At 43.5% G+C, this 17,355-nt stretch overlaps 1 protein-coding gene across 2 annotated transcripts in view; it reads right to left on the reverse strand.

Annotated features, from left to right (window-relative positions):
* shank2b (SH3 and multiple ankyrin repeat domains 2b) overlaps positions 1 to 17,355 on the reverse strand; it is a 919,901-nt gene that overhangs the window by 659,976 nt on the left and 242,570 nt on the right. For both annotated transcript variants that reach the window (XM_080189952.1, XM_080189951.1), the window contains exon 11: positions 11,941 to 12,007. In XM_080189952.1, coding sequence (XP_080046078.1) covers positions 11,941 to 12,007 — 67 coding nt within the window. The remainder of the gene's footprint in view (positions 1 to 11,940; positions 12,008 to 17,355) is intronic.

The following is a 17,355-nucleotide window of genomic DNA, read 5'->3' on the forward strand; positions in this document are numbered from 1 at the left end:
GCTCAGGTGGTCATAATGGGCCAGTATTTTTGTTGACAGCAAGTGTTGTTTGATGTTTGCAATGGTTTTCTCTTGTGGCATTTGCCATGGCCATTTGGGAATTTTTTTTAAGTATGTGGAGGGCAGCCAGCTGGGTCGCCAAGTCCAATATTAAATTTCCACAGTAATTTATAAGACCGTGGAAAGATTAAATTCCGTTATGTTTCTTGGAGTCGGAGCCCCTGTTACAGCCTTCACCTTCTCTTTGACAGGGTGTAATCCATCCTTCTCAACTCTTACCTGAGCTACATTACCTCATTGACCTGAAGCACATATTTTTCCATTTTTAATTTGATGCCAGCATTAGAAAAAAAGCTGCAAGACCTCCTCAAAACTCTCCAAATGTTCCACTGTAGTAGCTCCTGAGACTGCAACTTCATCCGGATGGACTGCCACTCTGGACGCTCCTTGAAGAATGTTCTTCATCACCCTTTGAAAAATGGCACAAGTCAAAGACACTCCAAAGGGCAAACGAGTGTACTCATACAGTCCTTTGTGAGTATTTATAATGACATACTTCCTGGATGACACCTCAAGCTCCAGTTGGAGATAAGCATGGCCCATGTCTAATTTGGAATATATGTGACCCCCAGCCAGTTTTGTATACAAGTGTTCTGTGTGTGGTGTAGAGTATCTGTCTAAGCGGAAGCAACTGTGGACTGTCAATTATAACCTCCACATAGCCATCATTGTCAAGTTTTAGAACTGGGACTTCTGGCATGGCCCATTCAGTAAATTGTACTGGGTATAATGCCAAGTTCCAACTTAGCCTTTACTTTGGCATGTCGGGCATAGGAGACCAGTCGTGCTGTGAAGCATTTAGCTTGGGTTTCTGGGTTGACGTAGATCTGGGCCCCAGCACCTCTAATCTTCCCAAGGGTTCTTAGATCACTTTGGGATACTCCCCAATGACTTTGTATAAATTGCCAGTACCCATTTTAAAGATCTGTTGCCAATTCAGGTGGATTTTCTGTAGACAGTCCTTTCCAAAACGTTGGGCCCAGGTCATTGCACCACTAGGGCAGCACAGCGGTTAGCACTGCTCCCTCACAGTATCAGGGACATGGGTTCGGTTCCTGGCTTGGATGTCTGTCTGTGTAGAGTTTGCACATCCTCTCCATACCTCTGTGAGTTTCCTCTGGGTGCTCCGGTTTCCTCCCACAGTCCAAAAGACATGTTGGTGAGGTAAATTGGCCATGCTAAACTCTTCCCCAGTGAACCCAAACAAGTGCTGGACTGTGGCGAATAGGGGATTTTCACAGTAACTTTATTGCAGTGTTAATGTATGCCTACTTGTGACACTAATAAAATAATAAACTAAACTATTGGGGGAGTCATTCTGTCTGTTACCTGTGCATAACTGGGGTTACAGTGATCTCAACAATACATAATAGCTCCCCCAGCATATATGGCCAATCTAGCCTTACTGTCCCACGTTCAAGATGCCCAATTGGAGTTGCCTAAAGTTTTGTTTCCCAGCGATAGATACAGCAATCCCTTTGTCTACCTCCATGTCTCGGGGGCAGCCAGTTGCCTCAAGATTAGTCTTGACTGGAGCCACTTTGGGTGCAGTGATGCAATTTAACTGGACTAATTCCTTATTTTAGGGGAGGTTTATCTGCAAAACCTGTCCTGAGGTGGCTTCACCCTTTGGCGTGGACGGTGCATGTTTTGCCTGTTTCAGAGGCCATGTTTGGGATGGACCCTATGGCTCCGAGAGTTGCGCAGATGTGCTCACTCCTTATTGTATTGTGGAGAGACTTACTGTCTAATTCTGGAGTCTCACAGTCTCCAGCTCCAATCACCCTTTCTTAGCAGTAAATGGGAGTCGCAGACATTACCCACTGGGGACATGGTTCTGCATTATGGCCATCACCCAAGGGTGAGGATGGCCCTATCTATTGGCTGCTGAAGCTCCTTGGTCCCTTTTTCTATGTTTTTGCAGGAAAGGGCCAGTTCTGTGGCTTTCTTGACACCCTGTAGATTCCTTCAGGTGGCAATATTATTAATTCCACGTACTAAACATAACATTTCCAAAAGTGCTGACCCGTATTCACAGTGTTTCACTATTTTCCATAGTCTTGTCAAGAATTCAGTAACTGGTTCCGGAGGAAGTCTAATTGCTGTGCTATGCCTGTAGCATTACAATATAATAGACAGTTTAGGGTCGTATTAGTCCGATACCATACCTACCAATCTGTCAAAAGATTCTGAATCAGGGGCTGCTGGATAGGTTAAACTTTTATGATGCTGAAAGTTGGGGCCCCCACAAGCGGTCAGGAGGATGACATTTGCCTAGTTGTCCCCTTCTTTCCTGAGAAATATTTCATATTTTTGCCGTACTGGGGCCAATCTTCCACACCCACATCATAAGTTTCCAATTTCCCAAACACTAGCATTTCCAATATCTCCTCATCACTGTCTTACTGGGTTCGCTGAAAGATAAAGTTGTTTGAAACTTTTCTTGTTCCTCATTGCCAATATAATGACTTCAGAAGTCTGACAGGAAAGGAACAGTTTATTACAGAATGCAAAGTAAAACCATTACCACGGTGCGCGCACAAACTAGTCCCTGCCTGTGACTACAATTCAGCAGGCCCAGTCCTGGGCCTGCCTTATGAAAGGCTTAGGTAATGAGTTCCCCTAATGAGCTCTAGTGGGCAGGCAACTGGCTGTTACCAAGAGAACTCATATTCAATGACCCTCAGTGGGGATCAATCAGTGATTCCCCATGGACCTCATGGGTGTTTGCACATAGATAAACAGCAAGCCCCACACTGAATCACAATGCTTAATATTCCACGTATCACACTGTGTATTACTGAAAAAGGCTTGTTGTCTAAGCTTTTCTTTTGAGTTATAAGCACACTTATTTTGTCTCCCCAAGACACAAAACTTTGACAGTATGTCTCCTTTCTCAGCAACACTCAGGTTCTGTATGATTAAACGACTATACCTTACTGCCCATTCATTGAAAAATGCAAAAGGATAACAACAACTTGTTTTTATTTAGCACTGCTGACGTAGTAATAATGATCTGTCTAAGAGCAAATCCTCTTCTAATTCCTCTTTGGTTACTCATAGGAGTCTCACGTTTTCATTTTCACGTTGTCAAACATCCTCATTTCTTCCAACCATCTGTTCTACATCCCAGGCGCCCTTTGTTCACCTCCTTCAGCAATGATCATGCCTTAGAATATGGCCTAGTCAACCTTGTTGCCTTTTCTTGATGATAACATAAAACATCCCGAATCACTTTACGGAAGTGAAACAAAATATGACAGTGAATCATCTCGGCGATATTAGAGCAAGTAATAGCTCGGCTTTAAGGACCATCTCGAAGAAGGGAGCAGTATAGAGGCGGATAAGTTTATGGAGGGAATTTGAGAGGCAAGGGGATCGGCAACTGAAACTTTTGCTACCAATGGCTGTGCCAGCAAAAATTGATGGTTTGCGAGGAACCAGAATTGGAGGACTGCAGAGATCTTGGGGGATTGTAGAACAAGAAGAGACAACAGCACTAGGGGGAGGGGGAGGTCATGGAGGTATCTGAAAGCAAAGATGAGAGTTCTGAAATTGAGGCATTGCTGGAGTGGGATACAACAAAGGACAAGGGGCACAGGGCTGATGAGTAAAAGGGTCTTGTTGAGATTTAAACCACATATAGCAGAGTTTCAAAGGAATAACAATGTGTTTCAAGTAGCAACATGTTCAGAAAATGATTTGAAGACAGCTTGGCAATGTAATGTTGACTAATTAAGTTATGTTGTGCACACTAATTGAGAAAGTCCCTCCAACATTGCCTCCAGGGCATGCATTAATAAACATTCAAAATTTGGAAACTAGCGACCTGAACATGCTTAAGGGGTGTGCTATTAAATTCTTTCATCCTATCAGTCTGTCTGTTTGTCTATCTAGTCATTCAAAAATGTTGTGTTCAGTACACCAGAAGATTGCATATGTAGTATGAATTTAGCTTCATTCCAACTCATTATAGTCATATCCAATTGCTTTTTACTCCAAAATATGCTGCATACGTTCGCACAGCAGATGCCCCTGAGGCCTTTAAACGCAAACATGTTACAGAGTTGACTCAACAAACTTTCTAATCACATAGGTTTGATCTCTGCCTCTTACGTGTTCCTGGAAATCACATCAACAAAATGCTCTAACGTTCAATCGACTGATACCATGCCAGAATTGAACTGACTCAAGAACAGCTTTTTCCTTGCTGCCAGCAGACTTTCGAATGGACTTACACCCTAGCTTTGACTGTAACATTACATTCTGCACTCCCTCCTTTCCTTTCCCCTCATGTACTCCACGAATGATAAGTTTTATCTGTACAGCACGCAAGAAACAATACTTTTCAGTGTATGCCAATACATGTAACAACAGTAAATCAAATCAAAAATCAACATATTATTTGAAATGAAATGCAATTTCATCTATTGCCACTTTCTTCTGTTGGAGATGTCTTTGTGAACCCCCCCTCCCCCCACACCCCCTTCCCCAATGCTTTAGTTTCTTTTTTAAAATGAAAATTTGTCCAAGTAAAAAGCACGAACATGCTTCAAAGTCCCCACCCACTGGGGGGGCGAAATCTCTTCGCAATTCATGCACGGAGTTTCCTAATCATCAAACATTTCTGACGCAGCACAGAATTTGAATTCGGAAGGTAAAAAGCGCTGACTTTGTTAAGTGGTGTTGGCAGGATTTGCATCTCAATGTTACATCACTGGGGAACTGCAGCCCCCACCAACTCGGAGTGGAAACCCCGAGTAAGGAATGTACTGCAGCTTATGTCAGGAGAGGACAACGAGAGGGCAACAAACCTGGTTCGCAGGCAGAAGAAGCACAGCCCATGACAGCTATAAATCGCTCTGAAAGTTTATCCCATCAAAATGCACGACATCATCGGATGAATTGGCCCGGTTTGGCGACAATTACAGGGCTTCCTTCGACTTCCCAGAATTTTAACATAATTATTGCCTCCAAAGACCCCCCCGACTACCGCAGCTGCTCCCTCCATGGTACAGAGAGGCACCCGGGCTGCTTCACAGATGTTCTATAATCCTCCACTCTCCCAAAACCACTGCACGGCAGACAGCTGCAGATGGGTTGGGAAAACAAACGTGGATTAACTTTTATCTTCCTCGCTGCACTTAATCCTCCTGCTTACACAGGCTGCAAAAAAAAAGCTGTAAAAGACAACGGAATGATCAAAATACTGTGCACAGTGGTTAGCACAGCGCCAGGGACCCGGGTTCAATTCCCAGCTTGGGTCACTGCCTGTGTGGAGTCTGCACCTTCTCCCCGTGTCTGTGTGGGTTTCCTCTGGATGATCCGGTTTCCTGCCACAGTCCATTAGACCTGCTGGTTGGGTGCGTTGTTCATGCTAAATTCTCCCTCAGTGTACCTGAACAGGTGCCGGAGTGTGGCAACTAGGGGATTTTCACAGTAACTTCATTGCAGTGTTATAGAGTCATAGAGGTTTGCAGCACAGAAACAGGCCCTTTGGCCCAACTTATCCATGCTGCCTTTTTTTTTTAAACCTGAAGCTAGTCCCAATTGCTTGCATTTGGCCCATATCCCTCTATACCCATCGTACCCATGTAACTGTCTAAATGCTTTTTAAAAGACAAAATTGTGCCTGCCTCTACGACTACCTCTGGCAGACCTTCCTGACCCTCACCACCCTCTGTGTGGAAAAAGTGCGCCTCTGGACACTTTTGTATCTCTCCCCTCTCACCTTAAATCTATGCCCTCTAGTTTAAGACTCCCCTACCTTTGGGAAAAGATATTGACTATCTAGCTGATCTATGCCCTTCATTATTCTATAAGATCACCCCTCAGCTTTCTACACTCCAGAGAAAAATATCCCAGTCTATCTCGCCTCTCCTTATAACTCAAACCACCAAGTCCCATGTTCATGTAAGCCTACTTGTGACAACAATAAATAAACTAAGGTGTGCGGTGCGTGTGTGCCCAGTCAATGCTCTCACTAACTTGCTTGTTTGCTGTGGGATTAAACTTGTTGTAGAGCATGACTAGAATCAAAGGCTGGAATTTTATTACCTCACCTGCCCCCAAAATCAGGGCAGGCGCGGCTCGCAGAACGGCATTCTCCATTGATCTCAGGTGGGATCTTGTGAGCCTCGGGATGGTGAAGCGATAAAACTCCAGCAAAAATGTCAAAACAATACCATAACCGCCCCCCCCTCCCCACCCTTCCCAACCACTACCCCGGGTCCAGCAAATAGCCAAGCCCCACCTTTTAGGATTGAGGTGAGGAGAAATTTCTTCATCAGAGAGTGGTAAATCTGTGGAATTTACTACCACAGAAAAGAATTGACACCAAAATGTTGTGTGATTTCAAGAAGAAATTAGATATACCTCTTGGGGCAAAAGTGATCAAGGGATATGAGGAAAGAGGGCATCAGAATATTGAATTTGATGGTCAGACGTGATCAAAATGAGTGGTGGAGCAGGATTGAAGGGCTGAATGGCCTGCTCCTGCTTCTCTTTCCTATGTTTTTAAGGAGATCCCATGTTGGATGCCAATTGATCTAGAGTCATTGAATCCCTATAGTACTGAAGGAGGCCATTCAGCCCATTAAGTCTGGACTGACTGTCCGACAGAGTGTCCATGCCCACCCCTCTGCCCTATCTCTGGAACCCCACACATTTATCCCGTGAATCCCTCTAACCAGAGTCAGCTGATAACATCAAGTACTCCGTCAGGAGTTAAAGTGGGTCAGATGTCATAGCCCTGTTTAGTGACTGTAGGTGTTCACATTAGTGTGAGAATGGTTTGGACTTGGCTTCGATTCCGCCTGCCCCCATGCAAGGCTTCCTATAGACATTTTGTGAAGCCTCAGATGGGAACAATGTACCTTGGTGAGGACAAGAAACTGTCATGAAACAAGACACTAGAGCAGAGGAAATGTCTCTTTCGACAGGAGCAAAGAGAGAAAAAAGAAATCACAAATTCTAAAGAGTGTGTACACATCCTGAATTTTGTTAGACTAAATGGATTATTTTGATATCAGCTGAGTAACCAGTCGTCTTACAGACTTAGTTCAATTGTTTTTTTTTAATTTCCCTTCTGATGAATGGATTAATATTTTGAAAGGATTTCTATTTTCATCATGAAACCTGTCCGACATCTGTCATCCAGACAATCTGCTGGGGAAACACTAATTGTTACTAGATGCTTCATGGTGTTCTTGCAAGAGGAGAATGGTCATTACAGTATCAGGCTGAGTCCCATCAAATGTATACACTATTGCTTTACTTACAACTTCTGGGAAACCAGAAAACATGTACCCTTGGGCTGATAGACCCAAAGGTTTCCACATTCATCCGTCCCAGCTCCTTGAGTTAACCTACTTACCACACCTTAAAAATATTGGAATTCAAAAAAAAACAGAGGTCTATAATCCACAAATTAATTTCAGCTCAAATGTTGAGGAATAAATGTACTGCCACTGGTAAACATCAATTAACAATTTATTCCAGATAGTTTCCTGTCTGCAACTGAGTTCACAGACCTTTGGAAGAAAGAATTTTTGCATTTATGTAGCACCTTTCATTGTCACTGGATATTACAAAGCACTTTGCAGCCAAGGAAATGTCTTTGAAGTGCAAGAAGGGTTATTGACCTGGAATGTTTTCTCTCCCTAGGCGCTGCCAGATCTGGCAACTATTTCCTGCATTTTCTGTTTTTCTTTCCAATTTCCAGCAATACTTCGGGTTAGGGAGAGCTCATAAAGGTTCAGTCTAAATTGATAAACCCAGCTGGAATTATATCGTTCAATATTTGAAGCTATAAGAGCTGGGATTATCCAATCTTGCTCCCGCCGCTCCTGCTGCCAGTGAGAATGAAGAATTTGGCGCTCAGCCAAAGTTTCATTCATTGCAATGGGACTAGAGAGTCCCAGCCGTGGGCGAGGTCAGAGAATTCCGGCTAATGCACGTTTAAATTCAAGAAATAAGCCAACGTACAGATTGTGCCTAAACATGTTACAACCAAGTACACAACGTGATAATTCTTTTTCAGTGGGATCACTTCTAACAACTGATGCTAGACAGTGACTCTGCGATAACCTTTACACCATTTGTACTTACCATCAACACTCACACTGTTCTTGTAGACTTGGACAGCATTAGAAGATCATATCAACATATATAATAATTTTCATAAGGCAGTGGGAGCGAATTCGACTTGGGGGTGATGTCCAGTGAGCAGTACTGCATGGACTTCCTGTAATACAATGGCCTAGTGGTAGTATCACTAGACTATTAATCGAGAAACTCAGCTAATGTTCTGGGGACTGGGACACAGCAGATGGTGGAATTTGAATTCAATAAAACAAATCTGGAATTAAGAATCTATTAATGGCCATGAAACCATTGTCAATTGTCGTAAAAACCCACCTGGTTCACTAATGTCCTTCAGGGAAGGAAATCCGCCAACCTTACCTGGTCTGGCTTACATGTGATTTCAGAGTCAGAGCAATGTGGTTGACTCTCAACTGCCCTCGGACAAACTACGGATGGTCAGTAAATATTGCACAGCCAGCGACACCCATGTCCCATGAATAAATAAGAAGAAATAAACCCTGCCTCGATATACATTTCCAGCCAGGCCAATTGAATTGAAAATTTTTAGGGTTAATTGGGCCATTGACGTGCTTTGATTTTCTGTCTGAGATGCAGTTCTGTCACAGTGAGTCTACGCAAGGCATCTTCCAAAACCATTTTATTCCAGAGACTGATCACACTCATTACCTAACCTCTTGAGCACAGACAAACTACAATGAACACCTCCCCGCTTAATGGATGGTATATTGAATTCTACTTAATACTTTTTACGGTTAAGAGGCTCAGAGAAGGATTTACAAACCAAGTGTGAAAAGACATATGAGTTCAATTGCAACCATTCGCTAAATTGAGTGGGAAATGAGGTGGCACGGTGGCACAGTGATTAACACTGCTGCCTCAGAGCTCCAGGGATCTGGGTTCGATTCCCGACTTCGGTAACTGTCTGTGTGGAGTTTGCGCTTTCTTCCCATGTCTACGTGAAGTTTGCTACGGGTGCTCCAGTTTCCTCCCACACTTCAAAGATGTGTGGGTTAGGTTTATTTGCTGTGTTAAATTGCCCCTTACTGTCAGGGGGATTAGCGAGTAAATACATGTGGTCACGGGGATAGGGCCTGGGAGGGATTGTGGTCAGTGCAGGCTCGATGGGCCAAATGGTCTTGTCCTGCACTGTAGGGATTCAATGATATGAAAAGTCATTTGGGCAGGTGCATGGCTAGAAAAAGGGTTAGAGGGGTATGGGCAAAATGCAAGCAAATGGGAATAGTCCAGTTTAAGAAACCTGATTGGCATGGATGAGTTGGACCACAGGGCCTGTTTCCCTACCGTATATGTCCTCTCTATAACTCTATAATCTCACAAAAAGGATCTTTGCCTGAGAAGGTGACATTGACATAAATGTTGGGTTTCTTTGAATACAGTTATTAATGGTTATAACAATAACAGGCTGAACGGCCAACAGGCCACATGGTTTTCAAGCATAGGAACAAGGAGTTTCATCTGCTGACATCGCAACATTGAAGGTTTGTCAGAGTCAGTTTCAAATAACATCAGAAATTCCCCTAGGTACGCAATAGCCTAAGTAGCATAACCGACCGACCAAAGCACAGGGAGTCTGGAATCAGTGTTGACTCAACTCCCTGCTGTTGCGTTCAGTGTTCCTTCCCAGTAGTTCATCCAATATCACCAATCCCCCCCTTCCCACACACAAAAATCCACACCAGATCAGAGCAGAAAAACAGCCAACAAAATAAAAAAAACAATCACAGTTACTTACAGTAGTTTGGTTACTAGAACAGAATCAAAAGATCAAACATACAATAAAAGAAGGCACTTTTAACAGCTTATACTCGAATCTGATTTTGTCTATTGTAACTGAAACATTGCAAGTTTCCGAAAGGCCTTGACTTTCCATATGTCTTCCACCCAGGTACCTGCTTTATCTGTGCAGTATCAGCTGATGCAACACAAATGATTGCCAAATTTGAAATATAAAGGAGTTGCACCCATAGCCACTTATGCTCAGGTTTCCATGGTCTTTTATGTGGGTTCGAAAGTCTATTTGCCTGAAGTGATTCCCACCCACAGATCTGTCTATGTCGCCAGGTTGCCATGGTGAGTTTCCATTTGTCGCGCTTGTTCAGGTTGCTCATCACAATGCACCCAAATTTTCAGGGGTACAGGCACCTCAGGTCTTTAGCTCGCCATCGACTGGTTCAGGAAGCGGGTGACTGAGGAGGATCATCCAACCTAACTGTCCGCCCCTCTGATATGGTCATATTCAGGGCCAGGTGTCCCTGGAGATGTTGCATAAGGTGTCCATGGGCAACTTTGTACCACAGGCCTCTCGGGCCTGTATGGGGACTGCAGGGACTGGAGTGTGTGAGTCACGTTTTGGTTTGATAAGTTTCATTTACGCTTTGTTTTTGTTTTGGCTGGTCCCCCTTTAAAGGGCTTTGTCCCTTAGCATCTAGTTTTTGTCCCTTTTAATTTGTTTACTTAAGTTTACTTAAAATGTTTACTTAATTGAGTTTAACCAAAAAGAATGGCATCTTAGTTCACATAAATTCATGGCTAATGACCTGCACTCAAATGGGCCCTCACTCTGGACTGCTTCCTGTGATAGTGCGACCATGATTTGAAATTCATTTTAAAATGGTTTCAAAAGTAATCAGTTGATCTGCCCTTGTTACAAAAGATAGTGAGTGACCTGTTTATTGAGCTGCATCAATTACTTGAAGATATCTTCAGTTTAAAATACTTTAGTTCAGACATCTTGAGGCTTTGTTTGACATATTCAAATCACAAATCAATTACTCACAATTACACTGCTCAGTTGCAGCCTAATACTCAAGATCATTTTGAGGGTGTCACAGTGGCACAGTGGTTAGCACTGCTGCCTCACAGTGCTAGGGACCCAGGTTCGATTCCGGCCTTGGGTCACTGTCTGTTTGCATTTTCTCCCCGTGCCCGTGTAGGTTCCCTCCTGGTGCTCCCACAGTCCAAAGATGTGCGGGTTTGGTTGATTGGCCATGCTAAATTGAACCTAATGCCTGGGGATCAGCAGAGTGAATGGGAATAGGGATTAGCAAAGTTACGGGAATTGGGATTGTGGTGGGTACAGACTCGATGGGCCAAATGGCCTCCTTCTGTACTGTAGGGACTCTGTGATCTGTGATTCCAATTAATTTGTGTAGAAAGTTGGCATAACCACCATGATGTCCAGTGCATTCCGGGCACATTTTCCAGATTGGACCCAACGGAAAGTTCAGGCAGGTAAAACAAATCCTTTTCTGATTTCTTCCTGAATTATGCCATCTTAAACTCTGAGCTGCAATCTTGTGTAATCTTTTCTGCAATTCAAGAAATCGGTCACCCTAAAGAGCAAACAAAAGGTACTAGTTTGGGGAGGCAAGGGCCTAGTGGTAATCTAGAAACTCTACGAATGTTCTGGGGACCTGGGTTCGAATCCCGCCATGGCAGATGGTGGAATTTGAATTCAATCAATAATTAAGAATCTACTGATGACCATGAAACCATTGTCGGAAAAACACATCTAGTTCACTAACGCACCTTAGGGAGGAAAATCTGCTATCCTTATCTGATCTGGCCTACATGTGACTCCAGAGCCACAGCAATGTGGTTAACTCTCAACTACCCTCTGAACAAAAGACAACTAGGGATGGGCAATAAATGCTGGCCAGCCAGTAACACACACGTCTCATGAATAAATTAAAAAACAAGTTCAACCATGACAACATCTTGTTTGATCTTGGACTTATTTGATGTTTGACTCACCAATGTCTGTTTCTTTGTGATTCTTGATGAATTCAGCCAACTCAAAGTTGCCTGCGATTATAGCCACCTGCAAAGGATTGTACAATCATCCTGAATGACAGATTGACAAGAAGCATTAAGATTTTCAAGTTCTTAATTTCTTTTACAACCACTGCACAACAGCCATAAGCTTTCAAAAAATGTATTTGGTGACTGAGTAATACGCTATGCAGGGGAAATTATGGGCGGCACAGTGGTTAGCACTGCTGCCTCACAGTGCCAGAGACCTGGGTTCGATTCCCAGCTTGGGTCACTCACTGTCTGTGTGGAGTTTGCACATTCTCCCCGTGTCTGTGTGGGTTTCCTTGGGGTGCTCCGATTTCCTCCCACAGTCTGAAAGACATGCTGGTTAGGTGCATTGGCCTAAACAGACGCCAGACTGTGGAGACTAGGGGTAACTTCATTGCAGTGTTAACGTAAGCCACTAATCAATAAACTTTAGAATAAATTTTAGTTGAACTTCAACACGATTATTTAAAGCATTGATTGAAAAAGCCATTTCATTTCAGAACATGGGCAATATAATCACAAGCAAAAGAAATTCAACTCAACTCACATTTGTGCGTGACAAAAAAGTGATGAGTTATTAAGACTGACATGACACTTTTATTAAGCAAGCCAGCAAATATATATTTCAGAACAAGGGACGGCTACCCCATTACTGTTTGCAGTCAATGTTGTTTAGCAACTCCCCTACCTAGTCAGAGAAACTGCAACCTTCATCACGCACTGACTGACACTAATTTATTTTGCACGTCAGGGAGACACCGAAACAGATGTCAAGTATGAATCACTCCCTGATGAAGCTGCCATGTTCATCGGCAAAGCAGCTGTTAAATGGGGAGGATCAGCAGCAGACAGCAACAGGTGATGGTGAGTTTGCAACAAGTGCTAAAAACTGTAACAGCATGATTTTCAGTGCTAAGCCTTGGTTCAGTTGCAGCAGCTGCCCAGAAGGCGGAAGGATGCGAGTTTTTGCCCCACTCCAGAGTCTCGGGGACAGAACTGTGGCTGACAAACACACCAGTGCCATACTTTCATGTAGCACATTAAACAGAGGCCTTCCCAGCTTAATTCCACAGCATCAGTTGAAGAACAGCAAGGAAGGAACTTCTCCCCTACACAAAAATTTGGTCGCTATTGGTCTCCAAGCAACATCGCAGAAACAGTGAGATAAAGGCAAAATTACTGTGAATGCTGGAATCTGAAACAAAAACCGAAAACGCTGGAAAATCCCATCAGGTCTGGCAACAACTGTGGAGAGAGAATAGAGCCAATATTTCGAGTCACGATGACCCTTCATCAGAGCTCCTGAATGGAAATGTTAGCTCTACTCTCTCTCTCCCAAGATGTTGTCAGATCTGCTGAGATTTTCCAGAATTTTCTGTTTTTAATCATAGAACATAGAACCGTGCAGCACAGGAGCGCTATGTTGTGTCAAAAATGATGCCAAACTTAATAAATCCTTTCTTCTGCCGTTGGTCCATATCCCTCTGTTCCTTGCATATTCATGTGCTTTTCTAAAAGCCCCTTAAATGTCCCAATCGTATCTGCCTCCACCACTACCCCTGACAGCGTGTTTCAGACACCTATCATTCTCTGTGTAAAAGACTCTCCCCTCATATCTCCTTTGAACTTTGCTCCTCTCACCTTAAATGCATGCCCCTATTATTAGACATTTCAACTCTGGGAGGAAGATTCTGACTGCCAACCCTATTTATGCCTCTCCTAATTTTATAGACTTCTATCTGGTCTCCCTTCAGCTTCTGCCGTTCCAGAGGAAACAACCCTAGTTTGTCCAGCCTCTCTATGTAGCTCGAATCCAGGCAGTAACCTGGTAAACCTCTCCTGCACCCTCTCCAAAGCCTCCACATTTTTCCTGCAGTGTGTGACCAAAACTGAATGCAAAACTTTAAGCGCGGCCGGACCAAAGTTCTATAAAGCTGCAACATGACATCCTGACTCTTGTACTCAATGCCCAAACCAATAAACTCAAGCATGTCATATACTTTCTTTACCACTCTATTTATTTATATGGCTACTTTTAGGGAGCTATGGGACTTGAACCCCAAGATTCCTCTGTATACCAATGCTATTCAGGGTCCTGCCATTAACTGTATACTTACTCTCAACATTTGATCTCCATCTTCTAAGGGTCCAACATTTACTTTAGCCACTCCTTTCCGTTTTATATATTTGTAAAAACTTTTATTATCAGTTTTTATATTTTGTGCCAGTTTACTTTCATAATCTATCTTTCCTTTCTTCATTGCTTTCTTAGTAGTTCTTTGTTGTTTTCCATGGGGAGGATGGATTTCAGTCGAAGGTACAAATTTGGACAGTGGTGCAGAGGGAATCTTGAAAGCTCCATTTAATACTTCAACCCAATCTTACACATCTTCAAGTGTTTACATTCAAAATGACTGATTCCCTTAAGTCACGTAATTTCACATCACATTATAGTCATAAAATCTTGAGAATTTCAATTCCATTGCTCTTTAGGATCAGTGCCTTCATCCTTGCTCTGTTATGCTATCCAATATAATATCTAGCTAAGCAGAGGTGCAATCAGACAGCACAATGCACTATCACTGCTACAACGCTGGTGACAACAGAAAGATTGCAATATTATCTCTTGCCCCTGAGAAATAGCGGCACCCATTTGCTGCTGAACTATATAGCAGGTTAAGGACTCTTAGAATATTGAATAGAGTAGGTTACACTCTCTGCCAATACTGCTGTGATCTGTGGTGAGAGGAGGTATGGGGAGCGGACAGATTGGCTGGAAAGATTGACAAATTCCAGGGACTGGGTCTAAATACTGCCATGCTGCCAGGGACCGTGTTCAAATACTGCCACACTGTGAATCATTTGCAAACTCGCAAATATTGACACCTTAGTAAGATAAAGGGTTATAGGTAAGCCTAGTAGATGTACATGGTACATGTTCGGCGCAACTTGTGGGCCGAAGGGCCTGTTTGTGCTGTAGGTTTTCTATGCTCTATTTACAAGGGTCTGCGGCAAATGGACATACACTCCTGTGAATATCTTGGGAGTACCATCACGCTCCTGAGACCCAGTGCAACATTTGTACAATTCTGCGTCTTCATTTCAGATTCCAGCAGCCGTGGTATTTTGCTTTTATTACAACTCTCGGAACCGCTGCAAATATTCAGTCAGAGGAGTCAGTCTCGTGTTCTCTTGGAATTTAAGGTCAATCTCCATGGTGTTGCTGTGAGGGCTCCAGGAGGGAAATCACAGGGGCATTGAAAGAAAAAGTCTGTGGTTTTAATTTTCCTTGGACATTTTGGAGAATTAATTTGAAATATTATTGTTGTTGGGTGAAGGAATGGCAGCAAAGGGTAGTTTCACAATTAGAATTGGTACCAGATGATGTTGTGCCTCAATGATGGCAGGGCAATGCTGACAAGGTGGTCTTGGGGTCATTCCTGAAGATAGAATCTCCAACTAAGGTTGATAACAATAGATTATCCCTGAAACAGCTTAGGGATCAGCTGAAAATGTTGGTTCTATCCTGAAGGTCACAGCTTCTTCCCTGCTTCCATTAGACTTTTGAATGGACCTATCACATATTAAGCTGATCTTTCTCTTCACCCTTTTGGTAACGGCAACATTATACTCTGCATCCTCTCCTTTCCTTTTCCCCTATGTATTCTATGAACAGTTTGTTTTGGCTGTATAGCACGCAAGAAACAATACTTTTCACTGTATCCCAATACATGTGACAATAATAAATCCAATCAAAAGATCATAAGATCAAAGGAAATAGATGCAAGGATAGGTTATTTGAACCTTCAAGCCTCCTTCGCCATTCAGTAAGAACATAGCTGGCCTTAACTCTATTTTCATGGATATTATAGAAGTCCTACAGGAAAGAAGGAAGCCATTCGGCCCATCGAGTCTACACTGAGCACAACCCCACCCAGGCCCTATTCCCGTAACTCCACATATTTACCCTACTTATCCTCTGACACTAAGGGTCAATTTAGCATGGCTAATCAACCTAACCCACACATCTTTGGCATGTGGGAAGAAACCAGAGCATCCAGAAGAAACCCACACAGCCAAGGGGAGAATGTGCAAACTCCACACAGACAGTGATCGAGGTCAAAATTGAACGCGGGTCCCTGGCGCTGTGAGGCAGCAGTGCTAACCACTGTGCCACCATGCTGCCCTAATGAACAATTGTTTATATATATTGCATTTATTGGTATCACAAGTAGACTTACATTAACACTGCAATGAAGTTACTGTGAAAACCCCCTTTCACGGTTATCAGTAGACTCTTAATTCCACATATTTTTATTGAATTCAGATTCCACTACCTGCCAGAGTGGGATTCGAACTCATGTCCCCAGAATGTTAGCTGAGTTTCTGGATTAATAGTCCTGCTATAATACCAGTAGATAAATGTGTGCGGTTATAGGGATAGGGTGAAGGGGAGGGCCGGAGTGGGATGCTCTTTCGGAGAGTCAGTGCAGACTCAATGGGCTGAATGGCCTCTTTCTGCCAGCCGGATATCATTAGTCACAGCTTTTGGGGCTAGCCTTTCTCATCACTGAGCCAAACCTGAATGTGCTGAGGTCCCGGTGCAGACTCAATGGGCTGAATGGCCTCTTTCTGCACTGTAGGGATTTAATGGTTCTATGATTGCCAGTGGCTATAAATGTGACTTCTGCATTTTTTTGCTTGTTGCAGGTTTACACTGGGGATTTCCGTGGAATATCACAGTCCTCTGCTCGTAAATGCATCCAAGAGGTTACCAGCACCTATTCAGTCAGGCACACAATTATGTCCAGTTCTTCCTTGATGAAGCCAGCCAGGCTGCAAGATTACTGAGATTTGATCCCCAGCTTCCCACTGGGGCACTCTGCTGTTGTCTGCACATGTATGACTTTTTAGAGCTCCCTGATAGTGACCACTTATCCTTCAATAGAAAAGGCTTCCACTCTCTCACTGGGGAGCTGGTTTGTGATCATCGAAAGTGGACTATGCAGGTCTGTGCGAGGAAGCTTGTACGAGTCTTTCATCTTGAGTCACTCACAGGTGCCACAGACCTTCCAGGGACCTCAGCACATTCAGGGTTGGCTCATCGGTGACAAAGGCTAGCCCCCAAAAGATGTGACTAATGCTGGCAGCTCCAGAGGAGAGGTACAATGTGGCTCATTCCGCAACATGCTCCTTGATTGAGGGGACCATTGACATGCTGGAGATTTCTGAACTGGTCAGGGGGTGTTTTCCCCAGAGAGTGCCTCACATCATCGTGGTTTGCTGCACTCTAACAAGGTAAAGATAAAATCGCCATAGTCTCAGAAGACCCTAAACTGTGCCTGATGGCGATTTCACCTGAGAATC

Source organism: Carcharhinus amblyrhynchos, chromosome 6, assembly GCF_965287045.1.
Source record: "Carcharhinus amblyrhynchos chromosome 6, sCarAmb.v2.hapA, whole genome shotgun sequence".
NCBI classification, from domain to species: domain Eukaryota; kingdom Metazoa; phylum Chordata; class Chondrichthyes; order Carcharhiniformes; family Carcharhinidae; genus Carcharhinus; species Carcharhinus amblyrhynchos.